Here is a 19,180-nt window from a genome sequence, read left to right on the forward strand (position 1 = left end):
TCATAAACTTAATATATAAAAGGTTAATGAGTATCAATTTCTAATGAAATGTAAATAGTTTTTCTTTTGAATAAAATTAAGTTTCTTATTTTTGTTTTATAATCTTAAAAAAAAAAAAAAAAAAAAAATTAACTCAAAATGGATAATAAACCTAAATGTAAAACCTGATACTATACATCTCCCAGAAGAAAATTTTCATGACCTTCAGGTGGGCAAACATTTCTAGGACATAAAAATCATAAACTATACAAGAAAAAAGTTGATAAATTGAACATCAAAATTAAAAATGTCTGTACTTCAAAAAACAGTTAACAAAGTGGAGAGCCACAAACTGTGAGAAAATATTTACGAAACTCATCTGACAAATGACTTCCGTCTGATTATGTAGAGAATTCCCACATTTCAATAATAATAAAATAACTCAGTTTTTTAAATGGGCAAAAGGAACAGCATCTTCACCAAAGAAGAGATATAAATGGCTAATAATCTCATGAAAAGACATTCAACATCATTAGTCATTAAGGAAATTCAATTTAAAACCAAAATGAGACGTACTGGGGAAGAAAAAGAGCAACTAGAACCTCATACTATTCTAGTGAGATTACAAAAAGGTACAACCACTTTAGAAAAGTATGACAATTTCAAGATTAAATGTATACTTAACCATATGACTCAGCAATTCCATCCCAAGGTATTTTTCGTAGAGAAAACCAAACACATGTTCACAAAGGTTTGTGCAAATATTTATAGCAGCCTCATTCATAACCACTGAAAATAAAAAAGTGACTCATGTCCAAACTCCAGTGAATGGCTGAACAAATTGTGAATCATCAATACAGTGGATACTGTTTAGCAATAAAAATGAACAAACTGCTGATACTTGGAATAACATCTCAAAAGCACCGTGCTCAGTGAAAAAAGCAAGATGTAAAGGCTATGTACTGTTTGATTCCATTTACATCAAGGTCAATGAAAAAGGTAAAACTATCGGTGGAAATTAGACAAAGTTTGTCATGTGCTTGGGTTAGAAGCTAAGACTAACTGCAAAAAGGCACAAGGGACTTTCTGGGCATGGTGGAAATATTTTGGATCTTGATTCTGTTGGTGGTTACCTGACTATGTATGTTTCTCTAAACTCAAGGAACTGTACAACTAAAAGGAGCGACTTTTAGTACATGTAATTTATATCTCAATAAACTTGATTTTAAAAAAAATAGTGGGGATTCTGGCTTACAATAGATATTTGCCATTGGCAGCTTTTCACACCTTTTCTTTAATTCTCACAATAGCCCTATATGATTGATAGGTATTACTATCCTCATTTTACAGAAAGGAAGCTGATACCTGGACTTGGAAAAATTAAGTAATTTTCCAAGGCCAGTCAAATAAAAGGGAGAGGTGTGATGCAGAACTATATGAAATTTAAAAAAAAAGAAATTATTTTTGAAGTTAACTTCAAAATGTGTGTCCCAAACTATCCCATCTTATTTCTGCCCTTAGTGTTGTCCAGGGAAAAGGAAAACTGAGAGAACTGACAAGGATGATTGCTAAATTGGATAATCCACTGGCAGATAATTGAGGCTTGACCACATGTGTCATCCCACAGTTATTATATTAGTACTGCATCTGCTGAATTGACCATTTTATTTTCTTATCCACAACATTACTGTGTCTTGAGAGACACACACAAGCCTAGAAACATCTCATAAAAGAACTGTCAAAAGAGGGAACTAATGGGCTTTGATACACAGATTATTTTTTAAAGTAATACGCTTTCATTCTAGAAAATGGAGAAAGCATATCATTTTAAGGCCAAAAAATCATAAAGTACGCATTGAATTGCTTATAAATGGGCCAGAGAAATGTTTACCAAGTCCTGGTTGAATTATGACAGCTCCTTAAAGCTTGAATACATTATTTTAAAGTGAATAGAAGTCTATGTTACTTTATGTTATAAAATGTAATCGTGTTCTACTAAATAGGTGATTCAGGCAAACCAGATTTAGATGCAAAGCTTCCCACTATACTTTAGTTTCCTCGCGTGAAAAAATGAGAATACCTTACCCTGAGAAATAGGAATACCTTCCTTATATGGCTGTGTTAAGGATGAAAGTTAATGAGCAGTTCTGGATATATTTTAGGGACTCAATAAATTGTAACTAATTCTTTTCATCAGTCCTAGTAATCGTCATTGTTTTCTTCCGTAGGTAGTAGTATACTTGGGGAACTTACTACTTCATGAGGTTTAAAAATATTGGTGTAAAGGTTTCACACATGGCTGTTTAATGGAGTATAGATGTTTACGTACCTTCTGACCTTTGAAGATGAGCACTAGGGGAGAGCACCTGTCTTACTGAGCTGTCTTTCAGGTCCACAGTTGTGCCTAAGGAAGATCTGTCTGGCCCACAATCACATTTCTTCTTACACTCCTGTGTGTTTTCATCAGTAACAGGTTCTGTGGCATTGAATTTTTAAAATTTATTCTCAAACTTGCTGGCTTTTGTAAATCAGAAGTCAGGACCTGCAGTTGAGAGCAGGCAATGTTCATTTTATGGTTCCCATTTGGAACTCTGGGTGTTTCCGTTCAGTCTTTGTGGGCTAACACATGTGGTGCCTCCCTTCTTCCAGGAGACATGTAAGCCTTTATTTACCTCAGTTTTCCTTAGTTACACCTGCTCCAGAGGATGAGGCATATCTTTTAGAGATACACCCAGCATTCCCCTCAACTGAATATAGTACATGACCATCTCAAACATGCCCTCCACATTTGGTGAAATCCCCCGTGTTGTTTTCTTATGATGCAGCAACAAAAAACAGTGACAGAAACTTAATTTTATTTTCATAAGATTGCCCCACACTCTCGTGCCTTTTAAATTATTTTCTTATACTAATCTACATGCAATTCAATCTTAACTCTCTGAAAGACTTATGGATGTATTCCACTACAATAATTGGGCCTTTCCTTTTGTCATGAAATTAATGTCTCTTACAGAGAATGAACATTGGTTTACGGGCATTCTTGGTCATAGCTGATAGCTTGCAGCAGAAAGACGGGGAACCTCCCATGCCAGTTACAGGAGCCGTTCTTCCTTCAGGAAACACATTGAGAGTAAAGAAAACATATTTGAGTAAAACGCTAACTGAAGAGGAAGCCAAAATGATAGGTGAGTTTCAGAGTGCATTAGAACTAAGCCTTATTAAGCCCTTAAAATGACCAGTAGATATTTAACTTTAGTGAGATGCACTTTTGAAAAATCTTTATAGAAGTAGGTGATAAGACATTCCAACATTAATTGTTTTGATTGATTCATGCTGTGTTTTGTTTTACTGCTCTTTAAACTTTTCAGAACTTCCTGGTAAATATTTTGCCATTTAAATGTTAGACTTTTATCTATGGTCTTTTTAAGCCTCTAATATTGATTACTACATTTTTCAGTAAGCTTCCAAGACATCTGTGTTTTACTAGATAATCCTGTTTATCAATTCATTCATTCATCTCCTTCTTTTTTTCTTTAGTTAAATTAGTTTAACATGTGTTTTAAACATGCCAAATCTCACAACACACATCAAGTTATATTGTGGATTTAGACTACATGAGATGATTTTCTGATTTAACTATCTTATCTAAAGAGGTGATTTTTTTGCATTTGTTCATTTGTTACCAAGTACCTAAATGTAGACACCTACTACAAACTTTATTAAGATAGTTACTGGATTCTACAGACCTGAGGGAAACACAAGGAAACTTTTTGCTTTGAAATATTTCTCTTTGGTTATGCAATGTTTAAATGACTTTTAAAAGGTGTAATAGGCTGGGCACAGTGGCTCAAGCCTGTAATCCCAGCACTTTGGGAGGCTGAAACTCCACCTGAGGTTGGGAGTTTGAAACCAACCTGACCAACATGGAGAAACCCTGTCTCTACTAAAAATACAAAATTAGCGGGGCATGGTGGTGCATGCCTGTAATCCCAGCAACTTGGGAGGCTGAGGCAGGAGAATTGCTTGAACCCGGGAGGCGGAGGTTGCGATGAGCCAAGATCACACCATTCCACTCCAGCCTGGACAACAAGAGTGAAACTCCATCTCAAAAAAAAAAAAAAAAAAAAGGCTGTAATGCATGAGAAATAATCATGAATAATTATTTCACTAAGGTACAAATTTCAAATACAAAGGTATTTACTTTTCATTTGTATAATTCGTATACACATTCATCTTCCAGTGTGGGACATCAACAGTGTAGTTAATGAGAACAATAAAAATAATATAGCTAAAATATGTTTTTCTTCATTTTTGAATTTATAATGTGAAGTTATTTTATTTTACTAAAAAATTAACATATATATTTCAGAGGGTCATATGGAGTTATTAAAGTCCTAACCCCAAATGAGAATTATTCTTTATTCACATAATCACTAATGATGGTGAATTTTCTTATGCTAACTATAAACTTTAAAATTCAAATTGCTTTAATTTGAATTTTGTATTTTCTTATTATTTTAACTCTTCTGGAAAATACTTCCAATTGAGTATTAGAATTCCTATAAATTGAATTTAAATGATTATCTGGTGAACACCTACTAAGTGCAAGGCACTATGCTAAAAGCTGTGTAGATGAGATTGAATCAGACAGCCCTTTTGCTCAAGGAAGTCATTGACTCCTACGGTCTTCAGTAAAAAATGTTATAGAGGATGAATAAATCAGGATATCCTTTGACAGATTCAGTTGAAGGTATACCTATAATGCATGTTTTTCAGGAATGTCCTTATATTACTCTCAAGTACGAAAAGCTGTAGACAACATTTTAAGGCACCTTGATAAAGAAGTAGGAAGGTGTATGATGCTCACTAACGTACAGATGTTAAACAAAGAACCAGAAGACATGATCACGTGAGTACAGTAAAGACTAAGTTATCAATGAAAGATTAACCAGAAGACACAAGTCGAGAGTATTCTCATTTATTCTGTATTTTGTTTTCATCTTCTTAGAGTTCTAAAAAGTAGTAAAGATAGTTTAAAAAAAAACTTTCACAGTATCTGATTAACTATAAAAATAAGGTCCTATCTGTGATTGATCTATTTTATTTATATCTCAAATATCGCTAGGTCAGTAAGTTAGAAAATGAGGCCCATGACTCACTGGTCCATGTTTTTCAGAAATGGCATTTTGTTCCCAGGCACCATCACAACTCATGTGACATAGTGACATCCCAAATTTACAGACATTCCATCTCTATACATCTCATGACAGTTCCTACTTCATAGTTTCTGTGCAACTGTATCACAGACTGCATCACAGAAAGCATTTTCAGAAAGCATTCATAGCTTCGAATGTATTCAAATCAAGTATTCATATCCAAAATCTGCAGATCTAGATTTACAATTAGAATTTGCATTTGCTGTTTTTGTTTAACTATGGCAGGAACTAGGATTAGGTTATAATTCTATATTTTAACAAAGTTTGGACTTTGTTGCTGGGCTATGAATTAAATTACATTTGATAGCTGTGGCATCATTTCCAAAAATATAATTAGGTAAATTTATTCTGTCATCCATCATATTCAACTGCAAATATAAGAACTAATCTGAAGATTGTTACCTATATAGAGAGGTTCATATTGTGGTGTGCATTTTTATTGTGATAGTAACATGTATTCATGATTAAAGCAAAGGCAAAAATGCAGAATTATTTTAAATATGTATTTAGTAGAATCTAAAGTTAAAATAAAAGCCTCCTTAGAGCCCCACGTGAAATCTGCCGCCATTTCTCGGCTCAGTGTGATTCCTTCCATTCCTTTCATTGTGTCAATATAAATGTATGTGTATACATACCTCTTTTTTTTCCATAAAAGTGGGATTATACAATGCATATTATCCTGCAGCTCGCCAATTACTCGATTTAAATAGCATGAGATGATGTTGCTTTAGGCGTTTCAACCAAAATAATAGCGGAATTTATATTGACCAAGATTAGTAACATTAAAAATATTATCCACAGTTCTAGTTCTTACCTCACAAATTGCCAGATTATCAATAAACTTTCGACCTCATTTTTCCATACTTCTTGCATATATTATAGCCATTTTCAATTTATAATGTAGAAGATAGAAGAAATGCATTAGGCCAAGCACGGTGGCTCACACCTGTAATCCCAGCACTTTGGGAGGCCAAGGCAGGCAGACCACTTGAGGTCAAGAGTTCAAGACCAGCCTGGCCAACATGGCGAAACCCCATCTTTACTAATAATACAAAAATTAGCCGGGCGTAGTGGCGCACACCTGTAATCCCAGGTACTCAGGAGGCTGAGGCAGGAGAATTGCTTGAACCCGGGAGGCGGAGATTGCAGTGAGCCAAGATTGGGCCACTGCATTCCAGCCTGGGTGACAATGAAACTGTTTCAAAAATAAACAAACAAAAAGAAATGCATAGAGTTGTTTCCTCAAAAAAAAAAAAAAAAAAAAGAGCTTTAAAGGAAAACCATAATAGGCATCATGAGACAGGTTCAGGACAAAAACAATAAAATCATAAAAAGGTACATGTTTAAATGTAAACATTTTATTTATGTTTTAATCAATGTTTCAAACTTTTTCTTTTTTTTTTTTTGAGACGGAGTCTCGCTCTGTCGCCCGGGCTGGAGTGCAGTGGCCAGATCTCAGGTCACTGCAAGCTCCGCCTCCCGGGTTCACACCATTCTGCTGCCTCAGTCTCCCGAGTAGCTGGAACTACAGGTGCCCGTCACCTCGCCTGGCTAGTTTTTTTGTATTTTTTTAGTAGAGACGGGGTTTCACCGTGTTCGCCAGGATGGTCTCGATCTCCTTACCTCGTGATCCGCCTGTCTCGGCCTCCCAAAGTGCTGGGATTACAGGCTTAAGCCACTGCGCCCGGCCGTTTCAAACTTTTTCTAAGATTTTTCTTTACTTTTTCCTATTCAAACATCTTAAGACCCCCAGATAGGGCTAGAAATATTTTTCGTGCTAGAATTCAAGGCAGATTCCTGAGTGGAAAATAACGCATTGCTTCATTTCTAAACAAAAAAAAAAAAAAAAAGGAAGAAGAGAAATGTTAGGGAATCACATAAGCATTTAGGAGAAGAAGGTGGAGGCCCACACAACACTAATGGAACAGTCGCTGGAGTTGATATTTGAAGCTGGTCCACCACTTTCCCAGGCCCTACGTAGGGTAAGAACTTGAACACTGAACATTCTGTGTTGCTCAGTCTTTATTTCTTATCCCTTTTGTGCTTCATGCTAGTATGAAAAAAGAAAGAAAGAAAATAACAAGTAAAGAAATAATAATTTTAATATCTGTTAATAAATTTTCTTAATTATGTTATTTTGGGGATTTATAAGCTTCCCATAAAAGGCCAGACAGCAAAGACTGCAGTAGTAAGAGGAGATCATGCAGCAATTAGTTTCTAATCTAGGCTTGTTTTATCATCTTGGAAGTCTGGCAGAGTTCGCCCTTACACTTCAGGCCAGGCAAGGTCATCCATTTTCCGACAGACATAAAAATAATCCCAGCTGTTAAAGACATCTGGTGAGCAAACTAGTAGAACTGTTTAAACTACTCACTGTGTTACAAATGAACAATTAGAAGAGATCTCTAGGCTCTAACACTGTACAGCTATTGAGGATATCATCTGAAAACATTTCTTTCCTTGGCTGATAGGAAAGCCCTGTGCAACTGCTTCCTCTTCTCCAGGGTCCTCAACAGCTCATGCAAATGCTGTATGGATGACAAAAGTCATAAGGTTATTAAGAAAATAACCTTATGACTGCCCACAAAAGCAGATTATTTTGGAAGACAACATATTGTGTTTTATTTTTCATATAAACAATTTTGTACTCATTCTTAACAAACTTGTAAAAGCACATTAAAAGGTAGTGTTACAGAGCAAAATTGCTGTGTGATTATGATCTTTAGATTACAGAGAGAATTGATTCTGCTAGTTGCATTTCTATTCTGACTACAGTTACTGTTCCAAAAAGGAATTACTTTTATGCTACTTTGCATTTTCATTATTGTGCTTGTATCCTAGGATCACATTAATTTGGTACTGATTCTATATTTATGCTCAGAAGACTAAGTCATCAGACTTTAGATATGCTGTTACATGTTGTCACTTGGGTCATTTGAAAGATTTTGGTGGGTAGTTGAATTATTCCGTAAAGGTTATTGATAAAATAAGTGGTTAAAAATCAAACAGTTAGCCGGGCATGGTGGCTCACGCCTGTAATCTCAGTACTTTGGGAGGCTGAGACGGGCGGATCACGAGGTCAGGAGATCGAGACCATCCTGGCTAACACAGTGAAACCCCGTCTCTACTAAAAATACAAAAAAAAAAAATTAGCCGGGCGTGGTGGCAGGCGCCTGTAGTCCCAGCTACTCAGGAGGCTGAGGCAGGAGAATGGCGTGAACCCAGGAGGCGGAGGTTGCAGTGAGCTGAGATTGCACCACTGCACTCCAGCCAGGGAGACAGAGCGAGATTCCGTCTCAAAAAAAAAAAAAAAAAATCAAACAGTTATCTATTAAAACAACTAAAAATTGAAATAACACAAAATATCTATTTCTCCTTCACATTTTCCAACAGAATGCAGAAGGCATTAATTATCATTAAACATTCATATTCTCAAGAAATTAATTAAAAATAGAGAAGGAAATCTCCATAGAGGTCAGGCCCATCAGTATCACTTTAAAAGTCAGAAATGGGTGCACAACTATATACATTTCAGAATTTTACTTATTTTGAAAGATTTATTTTGGAAGCACTTAATTTTTAAAAAACAGGACAAAAGGCTCTAGGGGAGAAGCATAACTCATCAGGGAGAGAAGCTGCTAGATATCACAGTTACAAAAGGCACCATTCCATATATATATATATATATACACACACACACACACACACACACACATATATATATATATATATTCCATTTTTAAATGCTGAATGTAGGAATGAATGAAATACATTTCTTCATGTGGATGTACTTAGCCATTTCTGTGATTCTGGTGTTTTAAATGCAACTGGACTAGACCCAACTAAAGGGTAAACTCAAGGTAAAATACTATTGATATCAGCATTTTTCTTTTCAGACATATACTTCTGTCTTACATTTAAATTACTTAAAGTTTTATTAGAACTGGTCAGGCTACAAAGGGCATAAATATTTGAGAATAACATGGAGCTAACACCAGGCTGTGACTTCAGAAGGCATGGATTCTAGTCTTTGTTCATGTACTTAATTCATTTTGTTTTTATTTTCACAACTTTTTGACCTATTTTAAAATTTTGTCTTCTAATTCTAGGGGTGAGAGAAAGCCAAAAATAGATCTTTTCAGGACCTGTGTTGCTGCTATTCCTCGACTGCTTCCTGATGGGATGTCAAAACTTGAACTTATTGACTTGCTGGCTAGGTAGGTGAGAACATTGTTTGACCAAAATTAATTTCAATCCTTTGTCATGACTCCTGAAAAAATAAATAGAATGGTAGTTTACAATGGACAAATATTTACCAAATGAGGTACTGTGTATGGGCAGGAAAAAACACATTTTTAAAAATTATTTTTCCCATGTTCAAGGGGTTTAAAATCCAACTTAGAAGCAAATACATAAGCACGTAAGGTCGTTAACAACCCAAACCTGTGCTGTGCAAACTAATGGCACAAAAAATGTATGATACACGATTCATGGGTAAGAGATTACTGTGGACTGGGGAAGGCAACAAATAACTCTTGAGAGAAGGTGGAACTTGAGCTTCCCTTGAAGGGAAGGTAGAGTTCAAAAAGGTAAAGGCAGAGACATGAGCAAAGGCAGAGAGGTAGAACCAGGAAATGAAATGGGCATGGCCAAAAAAGAGTTCATTCAGAGTCTGATACCCAATCTGAGGCCCACAGACCCCCAGGGGGACAAGAATGCAGGTGGTCGATATCCTAAACTAGTTTCAGTATAGTGCTTCAGAAAACTGCCCAAAATCATATTTATCACCCTCCCAATGCACAATCCAGTGAGAACCTAAAATTTATTTTCTTTGAGTGAAATTATCTTATTATAGTTTAGTAAGCTTAGTTATCTCACATTGATCTGGAGCTCCAGTTGACAGTTATGCATGTATTTAATTTAAAAATCGAAAGTGACAAAACCTAAGTGCAATTTGGAAAGCAAAATTATTAGACACGTGGGATGCATGGAATGAGGAAGAACAAAAGTCATCATTGGTTTGGGGGGAGAAAAGAGAAAATAGTTTACAAACCCAATGATGAAAAGAAACGGAAATAAGACTGAAGAGGTAGATTTTCAGCTAATCTTAAGTACTTGTTGAGGCATTTGGACTGATGAAGTTTTAAGCTGGGGAACAAGATGACAAAAAATGTCAATTTAGGCTCTATAATCTGGTTATAATGGTAGAATAAAAGAAAAGCCTGGAGAAGGATAACAAATATTCATGCTGACTGAATGAATGATGCATTATGCATAGCCTAGTTTACTCACATTCTCTCACCTTCTGAGAGCACCTTTCCCACCAATGTCACCCACCACTGTAGCCTCTTTCCGCTGTTATCAGCAGCCTTCCAGCCGTGGATCCTTCTTCTTTCCAGTCCACGCTTAGGGTGTACCTTTTGAGACCTAGCAACCAGAATATGAGCGAAGAGCACATTCCCTGGAAGCAGGAAAGCAGAGGGAAACAGGAAAAAATAAGCCTGGATCAAAAAGGGCTTTCCAGTTCAGGGCAAGGGGAAGACCTGTGGAGGAACAAAGAGTGGGTTTCCAAAGAATAATGAACATGATGATTTAGGGGCTGGGGGAAGCTGAGGGAAAGAGAGACTAAGACTGGAAGGGTCATCCATGCTAATACTGAGTCACCCGGGATGAGGGCAGAGACTGAGAATAGAGAAAAGCTGTGAGACAAGGTCTAGAGCTACCGAAAACATAAAGGAGAGCCTGTCCGTTTGCTGTGGACAGCATTGGAGGAGGCGGCATGATCAGGAGACGTGTATTTCCCCAGAGCACAGGTGGCTGAGCGAAAAGCCCCCCTCCACGGCCGCATGACCATCTGGAGAAAGAGGGCCACCATCAACAGACATGGAGGAAGCAGGACAAGAGAATTGGAAGAAAACAATCCTCTAAAAGCCTGAACTTCATTTCCCTACATTCCTTTGCCATTTTACTACCTGCATGATCCGGGCAAATAATTATTTAACCCTCAAGCCTGTCCTTTTCCCTTGGTAAAATTTTGGTGAAATTGGAATGAGACTGCCTACCTCTTAGGACTGTTGAGAGGGCTAGATGACAAGACTTGTGGTTAGAGAGAGGAGGCGTCTGCAGGGAAAAAGTTTTCAGTTAAATTGAAGTAGAAGGATAGTTCACTTTATTCAATAGAAGTCTAATTGGTGATTATATACACTGAGGCCTTTGAAGTACCAAGTGTTTTGAACAGCATGAAGTGTTCTCTTTCTGGTAAAGTCTCTAATGCTATTTTGCCATAAGTCTGAGTGGGAGGCTCCTACCTCTGGAATCACGTTGACAGCCCAATCCAGTGAAGCCCAAACCCCCAGACCATGGTGCCAGGCGTGTTGGGAGGGAATTCTGTCAGATGTGGTTGGAATGCTAGTGCTATTTATGGTGCGTCCTGTTTATTATTAGTTACATTCTTACCAAGCCCAAAGCAATGGGTGCTGTTTTTTGTTTTGTTTTGTTTTGTTTTTCTTTTTTTTTCCTGAGGGAACAGAACAAATAAATATTCCTGAGAGTTTAAGTCTTAGGGAGAAATCAAGAAAATGCCTGGTTTATATGGGAAATCCATGAAGGGACCTTTTTAATAAGCTTCAAAAGAAGCCAGAGGCTGTTCTCCTCGGGGGGAAGGATAACTAGAGTTAGCGACCTGCACATAGAGTCCTATTAACCTGTGAGAAAATGAGCCTCTTCAGATCTCCTCGAGAGGGTCAGAGGACAAAAGTGAAGTAATTCAATAGCAATAAATGTGGGTTTCGAGTGCCACACAAGAAGTCTTCAGTCACTTTATACCCTCACAGTCCAGTTGCCTTCAGATTCAGTTGACCTGAGATAATACATGGTCTAGTCAGAGAGGGGTAAGACCTGTTATTTCTGACACTTCACAGTCACATCCGTGGTACTTTTTTTACTCAAAAACTTGTTTTATTTTTTTCATAATTGGTAAAATAAGGGCAGTGTTCATGCAGGTTTTCCGTCCCTCCCAGCTCAGTTACCCTGTAAGGAGTTTCAACTGTATGTCCCACACAACTGCTCTCAGGCCCTTGCTGCCCTTTGAGTAATGGCTGAATATCACAGACACTCACACCTCAGACATGCATTTGTATGTTGCACATGACAACGAAGCTGGAAAACTGCCTTCTTCAAGCTACTAGATTTCTTACTTTACATGTATTGCTCAGCCAGCTCATAATAGCCAAGTGTGAGAACCTTTCCATGTGGCTCCATGGAAGCTTCACAGGCCCTCCTGACATCTAGGTAAGACCCATGGGGGTGCTTCCTTCCCATCCTCTGCAGAGCCTGACCTGCGCAGCTGTCGGGATCCCTGAGGATTCTCCAGACAGAAAGGGTAGCTGTCTCGCCTTGGCAGCCGCCATCTTTTTCTCTCGCTCTCCTCTCCTAGATGTTTCCTGCTCTGTCATTTGACCACAAGAGGGAGCTTTCGCTAGCAGTCCACAGGCTCCTGTCCTTGTCACTTCCTGCAGTACCTTGCATGCACCAAGGACTTGCTGTTCAGTATTCACCCTCCTCTTTCAAAGGTCTTAGCAAATGTTAGTTTATCATTTTCAGATATCTTCACATTCAAAGAACATACACTGTGCTATACAATGCCTTTCGTATACATTATGTTAGATAAGCTGGGCACATGTTCATTCTTATTTTTAGATAAGGATATTGAATTTCAGAAGGGTAAATCTATTTCCCAAATTTATAGAATTTTCCAAATGTCATTGGTTTTATGCAAAATAATAAACACGTTTTGTGTGGTATTTCCTTGTTATTTGTAGAAACTTCTGAGATAATGCATACACAGATTCCACAGTCTTCTGGGGTATCTAAAAATTATTAAACATTTATTCTGCTTTCCCTTTTCCACATATGCCTGTGTTGTGGAAAGTGGTTAGTTGTTTGGAGTAGCTGAAAGAGAACTCGTCTCAATTGTATATATTGCCTCAATAATTCCCTTAGTCATATTTCTGTATTTTAGTTGAGGTGTAGTTCAAACCACTGTAGATAGATGGGAGTTCATTCTTTAATAGCCTCAAAGAAGAAATTTCCACCCCTTCTGGTGAACTACCCTGGTGGTGAATAGTCCACCTCTCTCAAGCTCCTTCTTTTGGAAATCCTTGTCTGCTGGGCTTCACTTTCAGTGTTTCTTCCTCCACTGCCCTTGGTGACATTGTGGGGCACTTCCTCCTAATAAGCTTTTGCTTATCTTGCCTAGTTCAAAGGAGGATGTTTCTCCTAATTTGTCTTTTCTTCTGGATATGGTTTGTGAATTTGAAATCACCCCTTTTCTTTCTTGCATCTCTGTAAAAAACATTATTAAAAGCTACTGAGGTGATTCCATCAGAATCCGAAGCTCAGCTTATGCAAGTGTTTTCCGTTAAAAGTCATATTTCTGATGTGATCAACCAAGAAGGCAGCTTTGTTCTATTTTTTCCCCATTTTATGACATGTCCTGACTTGTTCAGTAGCACCCTTGTCTGAGCAGCACGTGCCCTTGTGATCACACCACTCAGTTGTTCTCCATCACTGCAGACAAGGCCCAGGACCACTGGCAGTGGCACAGGTGGCCTGTGCAGAATACAGCTGTGCATTCGCTTTCTGACATGAGCAGTGAGAATCACACCAGGCCTGCTTAGTGCTCCTGATCCCAGCTGCCTGGGAGGGGCAGCTGCAATTGGTATTGGCAACACTGGTTTCTTTTATTGTAGGCTTCTGAGAACCAAATCACCTTCTCAGAAATTTAGCCTTAGTTCCCCAAGCTAGCCAGATATCTTCACAAGTTGCTTTCTCTTAAAGTCTCTCTGTTCTCTCTTAATTGCTGCCACCAAACTCTCTCAAAGGACAGTTTTTAAAATTATGACTGCACCTGTTTAGTTTGCAGTTGAGACCTGTTCTTTCTTTCCTGGTCTAGTTTCTCTATCAAGATGGCCCAGTTGGGGGAACTGCTGTCTCGCACCCTCATCCTTGCTAGAGAAGGAGATCTAATAGGATTTGTAAATCCGTAAGCCAGCTCCACGCTGCTTTCCTGGGTAGTCAGAATGTCTGGACATCTTTCTTATTTAACTCCAAGCCTTCTTTTCCCTTTTAGATAGCTGTTTTTGTATTTGTTTTTGTTTTTTTCCTGCTTTATAATGTAAAATCCCATGTGTTTCACAAGATCTTGATTATCTGGTCAAAATCTAATAAAAGTAAAAATGAGGAAGAACTGAGTGGAAGAGATGGCAACTGTATCTGACAGGCAGCGCTCTGCTTATACGCTTCAAGGGACAGGACACAGGGAGGGAGCCTTGTCGTTTTCACAGCTTCTTCCCCTTACCCCTCACCTGCTACCCACAGACTTGTCTTGATAGGTGATTTCCTCTCAGTCTCAGTTCTGTGGCAGTCTGGGCCTTTTTCTTCTACAAACATTCCACTTTTATAACCAGCTGAGCCTTCTATCCCAGAAGCCCTTTCCCCTCCCTGGTCTTCATCCTCCAGGAATATTTTTGAGCCTTTCACTGGTAGAGTAGGTAAATACTGTCATTTTAAGAGACATGACCACCAGGAATAGCAAGGACTACACTGCCTTGGGGCTCCAAGAGTCCTGAAAATGATCCTGCATTGTGGGTTTGAAGTTAAAACAGATTCTAGATTGCAGATTGTGCATGAGAGCAAAGTTAGATGAAGAGTAGAATCGATCTCATTTGGAAAGCTGAAAGTTTTCCTTTACTTAAAAGCCTTTACTTAAAGGCTTCATGAAAATAGACTGTGACATGGCTTTCGTCCTTGGTTCTTGCCTGGTTTCATGATTATATTGGTTTGCTAGGGCTGCCATAACAAAGTGTCAAAAAATGAGTGGCCTAAACACCAAAAATTTATTCTCTCACAGTTCTGGAGGCTAGAGGTCCAAGATCAGGGTGTCAGCAGGGTTGTGTCCTGCTCAAGACTATGAGAGGGAATCTGCTCCAAGCCTGTCACCTGGCTTCTGGTAGTTTGCTGGCACTCTTTGGCATCCCTTGGCTTGTAGAAGCATCACCCTGATGTCTGCCTTTATCTTCATATGGCATTATCCACATGTGTTTGTCTGTCTACAAAAGTGCGCTTTTTATAAGGACACCAGTCATATTGGATTAGGGGCCCACAACCTCTTCTTAACTTAGCTAGTTACATCTGCAATGACCTCATTTCCAAATAAGGTCACATTCTAAGGTACTGGGAGTTAGGACTTCAACATATAAATTTTGTGGGAGACACAAAATTGTGACCACTGTCATTACTATCAGTTAACATTTATGTAGTGTCTGCAGTTCCTGGTTACTAAACTATTACCTGTCCTAAAAATGGTGGCTTCTTATCTGTGGAAGCTTATTTTCTAAGACCTTCAGGACCATAGACAGATCTAAATATAGTAAATTAGAATAATAAACGTAAGATGGGGAAATGACTTCAAGTGGTTTTCATAAACTAGTGTTTTCAAACCATGGACTGCAGAGATGACTCAGCTGCTTGGCCAGTGAAGGAGTGTATTCTCCCCAAATGGGTGGGCTTCCGGCCGTTTACCCCCAGCTTTAACCAGAGTGACTCAGGTTTTATGTATCTATATATTGAAGTTTGTATTAGAATTCTCCAGAGAGAAACAGAAACAATAAGATGTATATAGAGAGAAAGAGATTTATTGTAAGGAATTGGCTCATGTAGTTATGGAGACTGGCAGGTCCAAAATCTTCATGGGGGGCCAGCAAGCTGGAGATGCAGGAGAGCCAGTGCTGCCATTCTCGTCTGAAGGCCGGCAGGCTGGAGATTCAGAAGAGCCAAGTTTCCAGTTTGAATCCAAACGCAGTCTGCTGTAGAAGCAGGAAGAACCAATGTTGCAGATGAAGTCTAAAGGCGGTAGAATTCTCTCTTGCTCAGGGGAGTCCAGTCTTTTGTTCTAGTCAGGCCTGCAGCTGGTCAAATGAGGCCCACCCACATGAGGTGGGGAAATTGCTTTCCTCAGAGTCCACTGATTCAAATGTTAATCTCATCCAAAAACATCCAGAATAATGTCAGCCAAATATCTGGGCACCGAGGTCCAGCCAAGTTGACACATAAAATTCACCACCACAGAGCTCTACATAAACTTCTATTGGAAAAAAAGATAGATCTGCTGCTGAATGCAATATAAAGAAAGTTTGAAAACTCCTGTTTCAGACAATTCTAGATTGGAAGCCCAGGTTAAAGGCTTCTCATTCTTTTTTCAGCAACCACTTAAGAACTGTAAATTTAATTGTATAAGACGTCCCTGAAAAATTAGCTTAGCTCTTCCTTCTCAGGGTCTGTTTAGAACTTTGCATGCTTTTGAGACAGAAAATATATTCCCTGACTCAGTGTAAATCTGTGAACTAAAGAACTTTTTACCTAGTTTATATTGTCAGACTGGACCAACTGGTGTACTTTAAGCTTTAGAAAATAAGACAAGAGTTTGCTTATCTTATCAGGCTTTTGAAATGCTATCTATTTGAGAGTGATAACTAGGGTGACTTGTGCCAGGCTTGTTTTGTGGGAAGTATTTTGGATTAAAGATTAGAAGTCCTAGATTGAATTCCTGGCTCTTCCCTTTGTTAATTTTGAGCAAATTCATTAACCACTCTGGGCTGCAACGTTGTCTTCTATTTGCCCTGGGTATGGAGCCTCCATTGACTCAGCCATGTTCTTCTCTGACACTGAACACCTGCAGGCTACTGAGTCCTGGAAACTCTATCTTTTCAGTGTCTTTGGCCTCCATCTGCCCTTACCCTACCACACTTCTCTGCTTTGGTCAGGCCCTCACCACTTGTTGCTTAAGTGACTGCAGTGACCTCTTAGGTGGCCTGTGCCTTGTTTCTTCTCCAAGGCATTCTCCCTTTCCTGCGTGACTCTCTTTTCTCAAGAGTGAATCTAATCATGTTTATTTCCCTATAACTTTCAGGATACAATTCATTTTCTTCTAATAATAGCTAACATTACTGAGTGCCTACTCTGTGATCTGAGCAGTGCTAAACATTGCACATGGATAATTCAGTGACCCTCACAACAGGTTTATGGAATGCAGTTACAGTTAGTACCCCCATTTCACCAATCTGAGGCTTAGAGGTTAAGTGACTAGCCTGAAGTCACGTAGCTAATAAGTGACAGAGGCAAGACACTGATCCAGGCATTCTGATTCCAGAGCACACACTCTGAACCCCTTCCCTGCTGTGTTGTCTCCCTGGGTGGCCCAAAGACCCTTCAGTGAGCTGCATCTGCTTCCTCTCCAGCACTGTCTCACACCTCACTCTTGCAGGCACCTCACCCAATAGACACAGCCACACCAAACTCAATATCCTAAGTGCTGTACACAGGGCATATAATGACTGAATCTTACGAAGGTGTCTCTTAAAAGCCTTTGCTTATTAAATAAATGAATGAATATGTAAAGCAATAGGTTAGCAATAATCCATCCTACCAATGTCAAGATTTAATATTATTGTGGTGTTCTAGATTAAACCACAGATACACTAGAATTCTGCTAACTCACTCAAAATTTCTCAACCTTGGCACTGTCGACATTTTGGGCCAGAAAATTCTTTGTCACAGGGAACTGTCCTGTGCATTGTAGGGTGTTTAGCAACATCCCTAGCTTCTACCCACTGGAGAGATGCCTCTACCACACCCCAAGGTGTGCAGCCGGAAATATCTCCAGACATTGCCAAATATCCCAAGGAGCAAAACCGATTTAGGACCACTGGCCTTACTCTGATTGCTCATTTATACTGAGCTTCTGGATGAGTCCTTTAGCTTCTCCAGTACTCAGGTTCCTCATCCTTAAAAATAGGATTCGATACTAATTTATTCTGTAGCCAGTGATGTATTAAAAAGTGTTCATATACAGTACAGCTAAATGCAGTGTGATGTCTTGGATTGCATTCTGAAACAGAAAAAGGACATCATTGGAAAACTGGTGAAATCTGAGTAAAGTTAATAGCTTCTTCCCAATATTAAGTTCTTAGTTTTGCTAAATGTACCATGGTTATATAAGATGTTAATATTAGGGGAGGCCGGAAAAACACTATATCAGAAAACTCTGTATTATCTTTGCAACGCTTCAGTAATTCTAAAATTAGAAGTTTGTTTTGTTTTGTTTTGTTTGAGATGGAGTTTCACTCTGTTGCCCAGGCTGGAGTGCAGTGGCACGATCTTGGCTCACCGCAACCTCTGCCTCCCGGGTTCAAGCGATTCTCCTGCCTAGCCTCCCAAGTACCGGGGACTACAGGCATGTGCCACCACGCCCAGCTAATTTTTGTATTTTTAGTAGAGGAGGGGTTTCACCATGTTAGTCAACCTGGCCTCGAACTCCTGAACTGAGGCAATCGTCCCACCTCAGCCTCCCAAAGTGCTGGGATTACAGGTGTGAGCCACTGTGCCTGGCCAAATTAGAAGTTTTTAAAAAGTATTTATGTAAGTCATTTACTAAGCAAAAAATAAGGGAGACCCATTTTCAGACTCAAGTAGAAGAGATATATATTAATAGATGTTCCTTCTTAGCTCTAGGAGACCAGTTAATAAAGTAAATGATTTTATTGTCTGTTATTCATTTCACAGGCTCTCTATTCACATGGATGATGAATTGCGACATATTGCACAAAATTCTCTTCAGGGTTTACTTGTTGACTTCTCAGATTGGAGAGAAGATGTCCTATTTGGCTTTACCAACTTCCTGCTCCGGGAAGTAAATGATATGCATCACACGCTCCTTGATTCGTCCCTGAAGTTGCTGCTGCAGCTGCTCACCCAGTGGAAACTAGTCATACAGACACAAGGAAAAGTCTATGAACAAGCCAACAAAATCAGAAATTCGGAGGTGATTTTCACACCTTACCCATGAATTTATATTCTTTTTTGTTGTTGGTGTTGTGGGGTGGGACAGTCTCACTCTGTTGCCCAGGCTGGAGTACAGTAGCATGATC

At 38.8% G+C, this 19,180-nt stretch overlaps 1 protein-coding gene across 2 annotated transcripts in view; it reads left to right on the plus strand.

Moving 5' to 3' along the window:
* Nucleotides 1–19,180, plus strand: part of FRY (FRY microtubule binding protein) — a 274,104-nt gene that overhangs the window by 127,403 nt on the left and 127,521 nt on the right. For both annotated transcript variants that reach the window (XM_025364711.1, XM_025364712.1), the window contains exons 15-18: nt 2,993–3,164; nt 4,756–4,888; nt 9,305–9,412; nt 18,816–19,074. In XM_025364711.1, the coding sequence (XP_025220496.1) occupies nt 2,993–3,164; nt 4,756–4,888; nt 9,305–9,412; nt 18,816–19,074 (672 nt within the window). The remainder of the gene's footprint in view (nt 1–2,992; nt 3,165–4,755; nt 4,889–9,304; nt 9,413–18,815; nt 19,075–19,180) is intronic.

The sequence above is a fragment of the Theropithecus gelada genome, chromosome 17 (assembly GCF_003255815.1).
Source record: "Theropithecus gelada isolate Dixy chromosome 17, Tgel_1.0, whole genome shotgun sequence".
Taxonomy (NCBI): domain Eukaryota; kingdom Metazoa; phylum Chordata; class Mammalia; order Primates; family Cercopithecidae; genus Theropithecus; species Theropithecus gelada.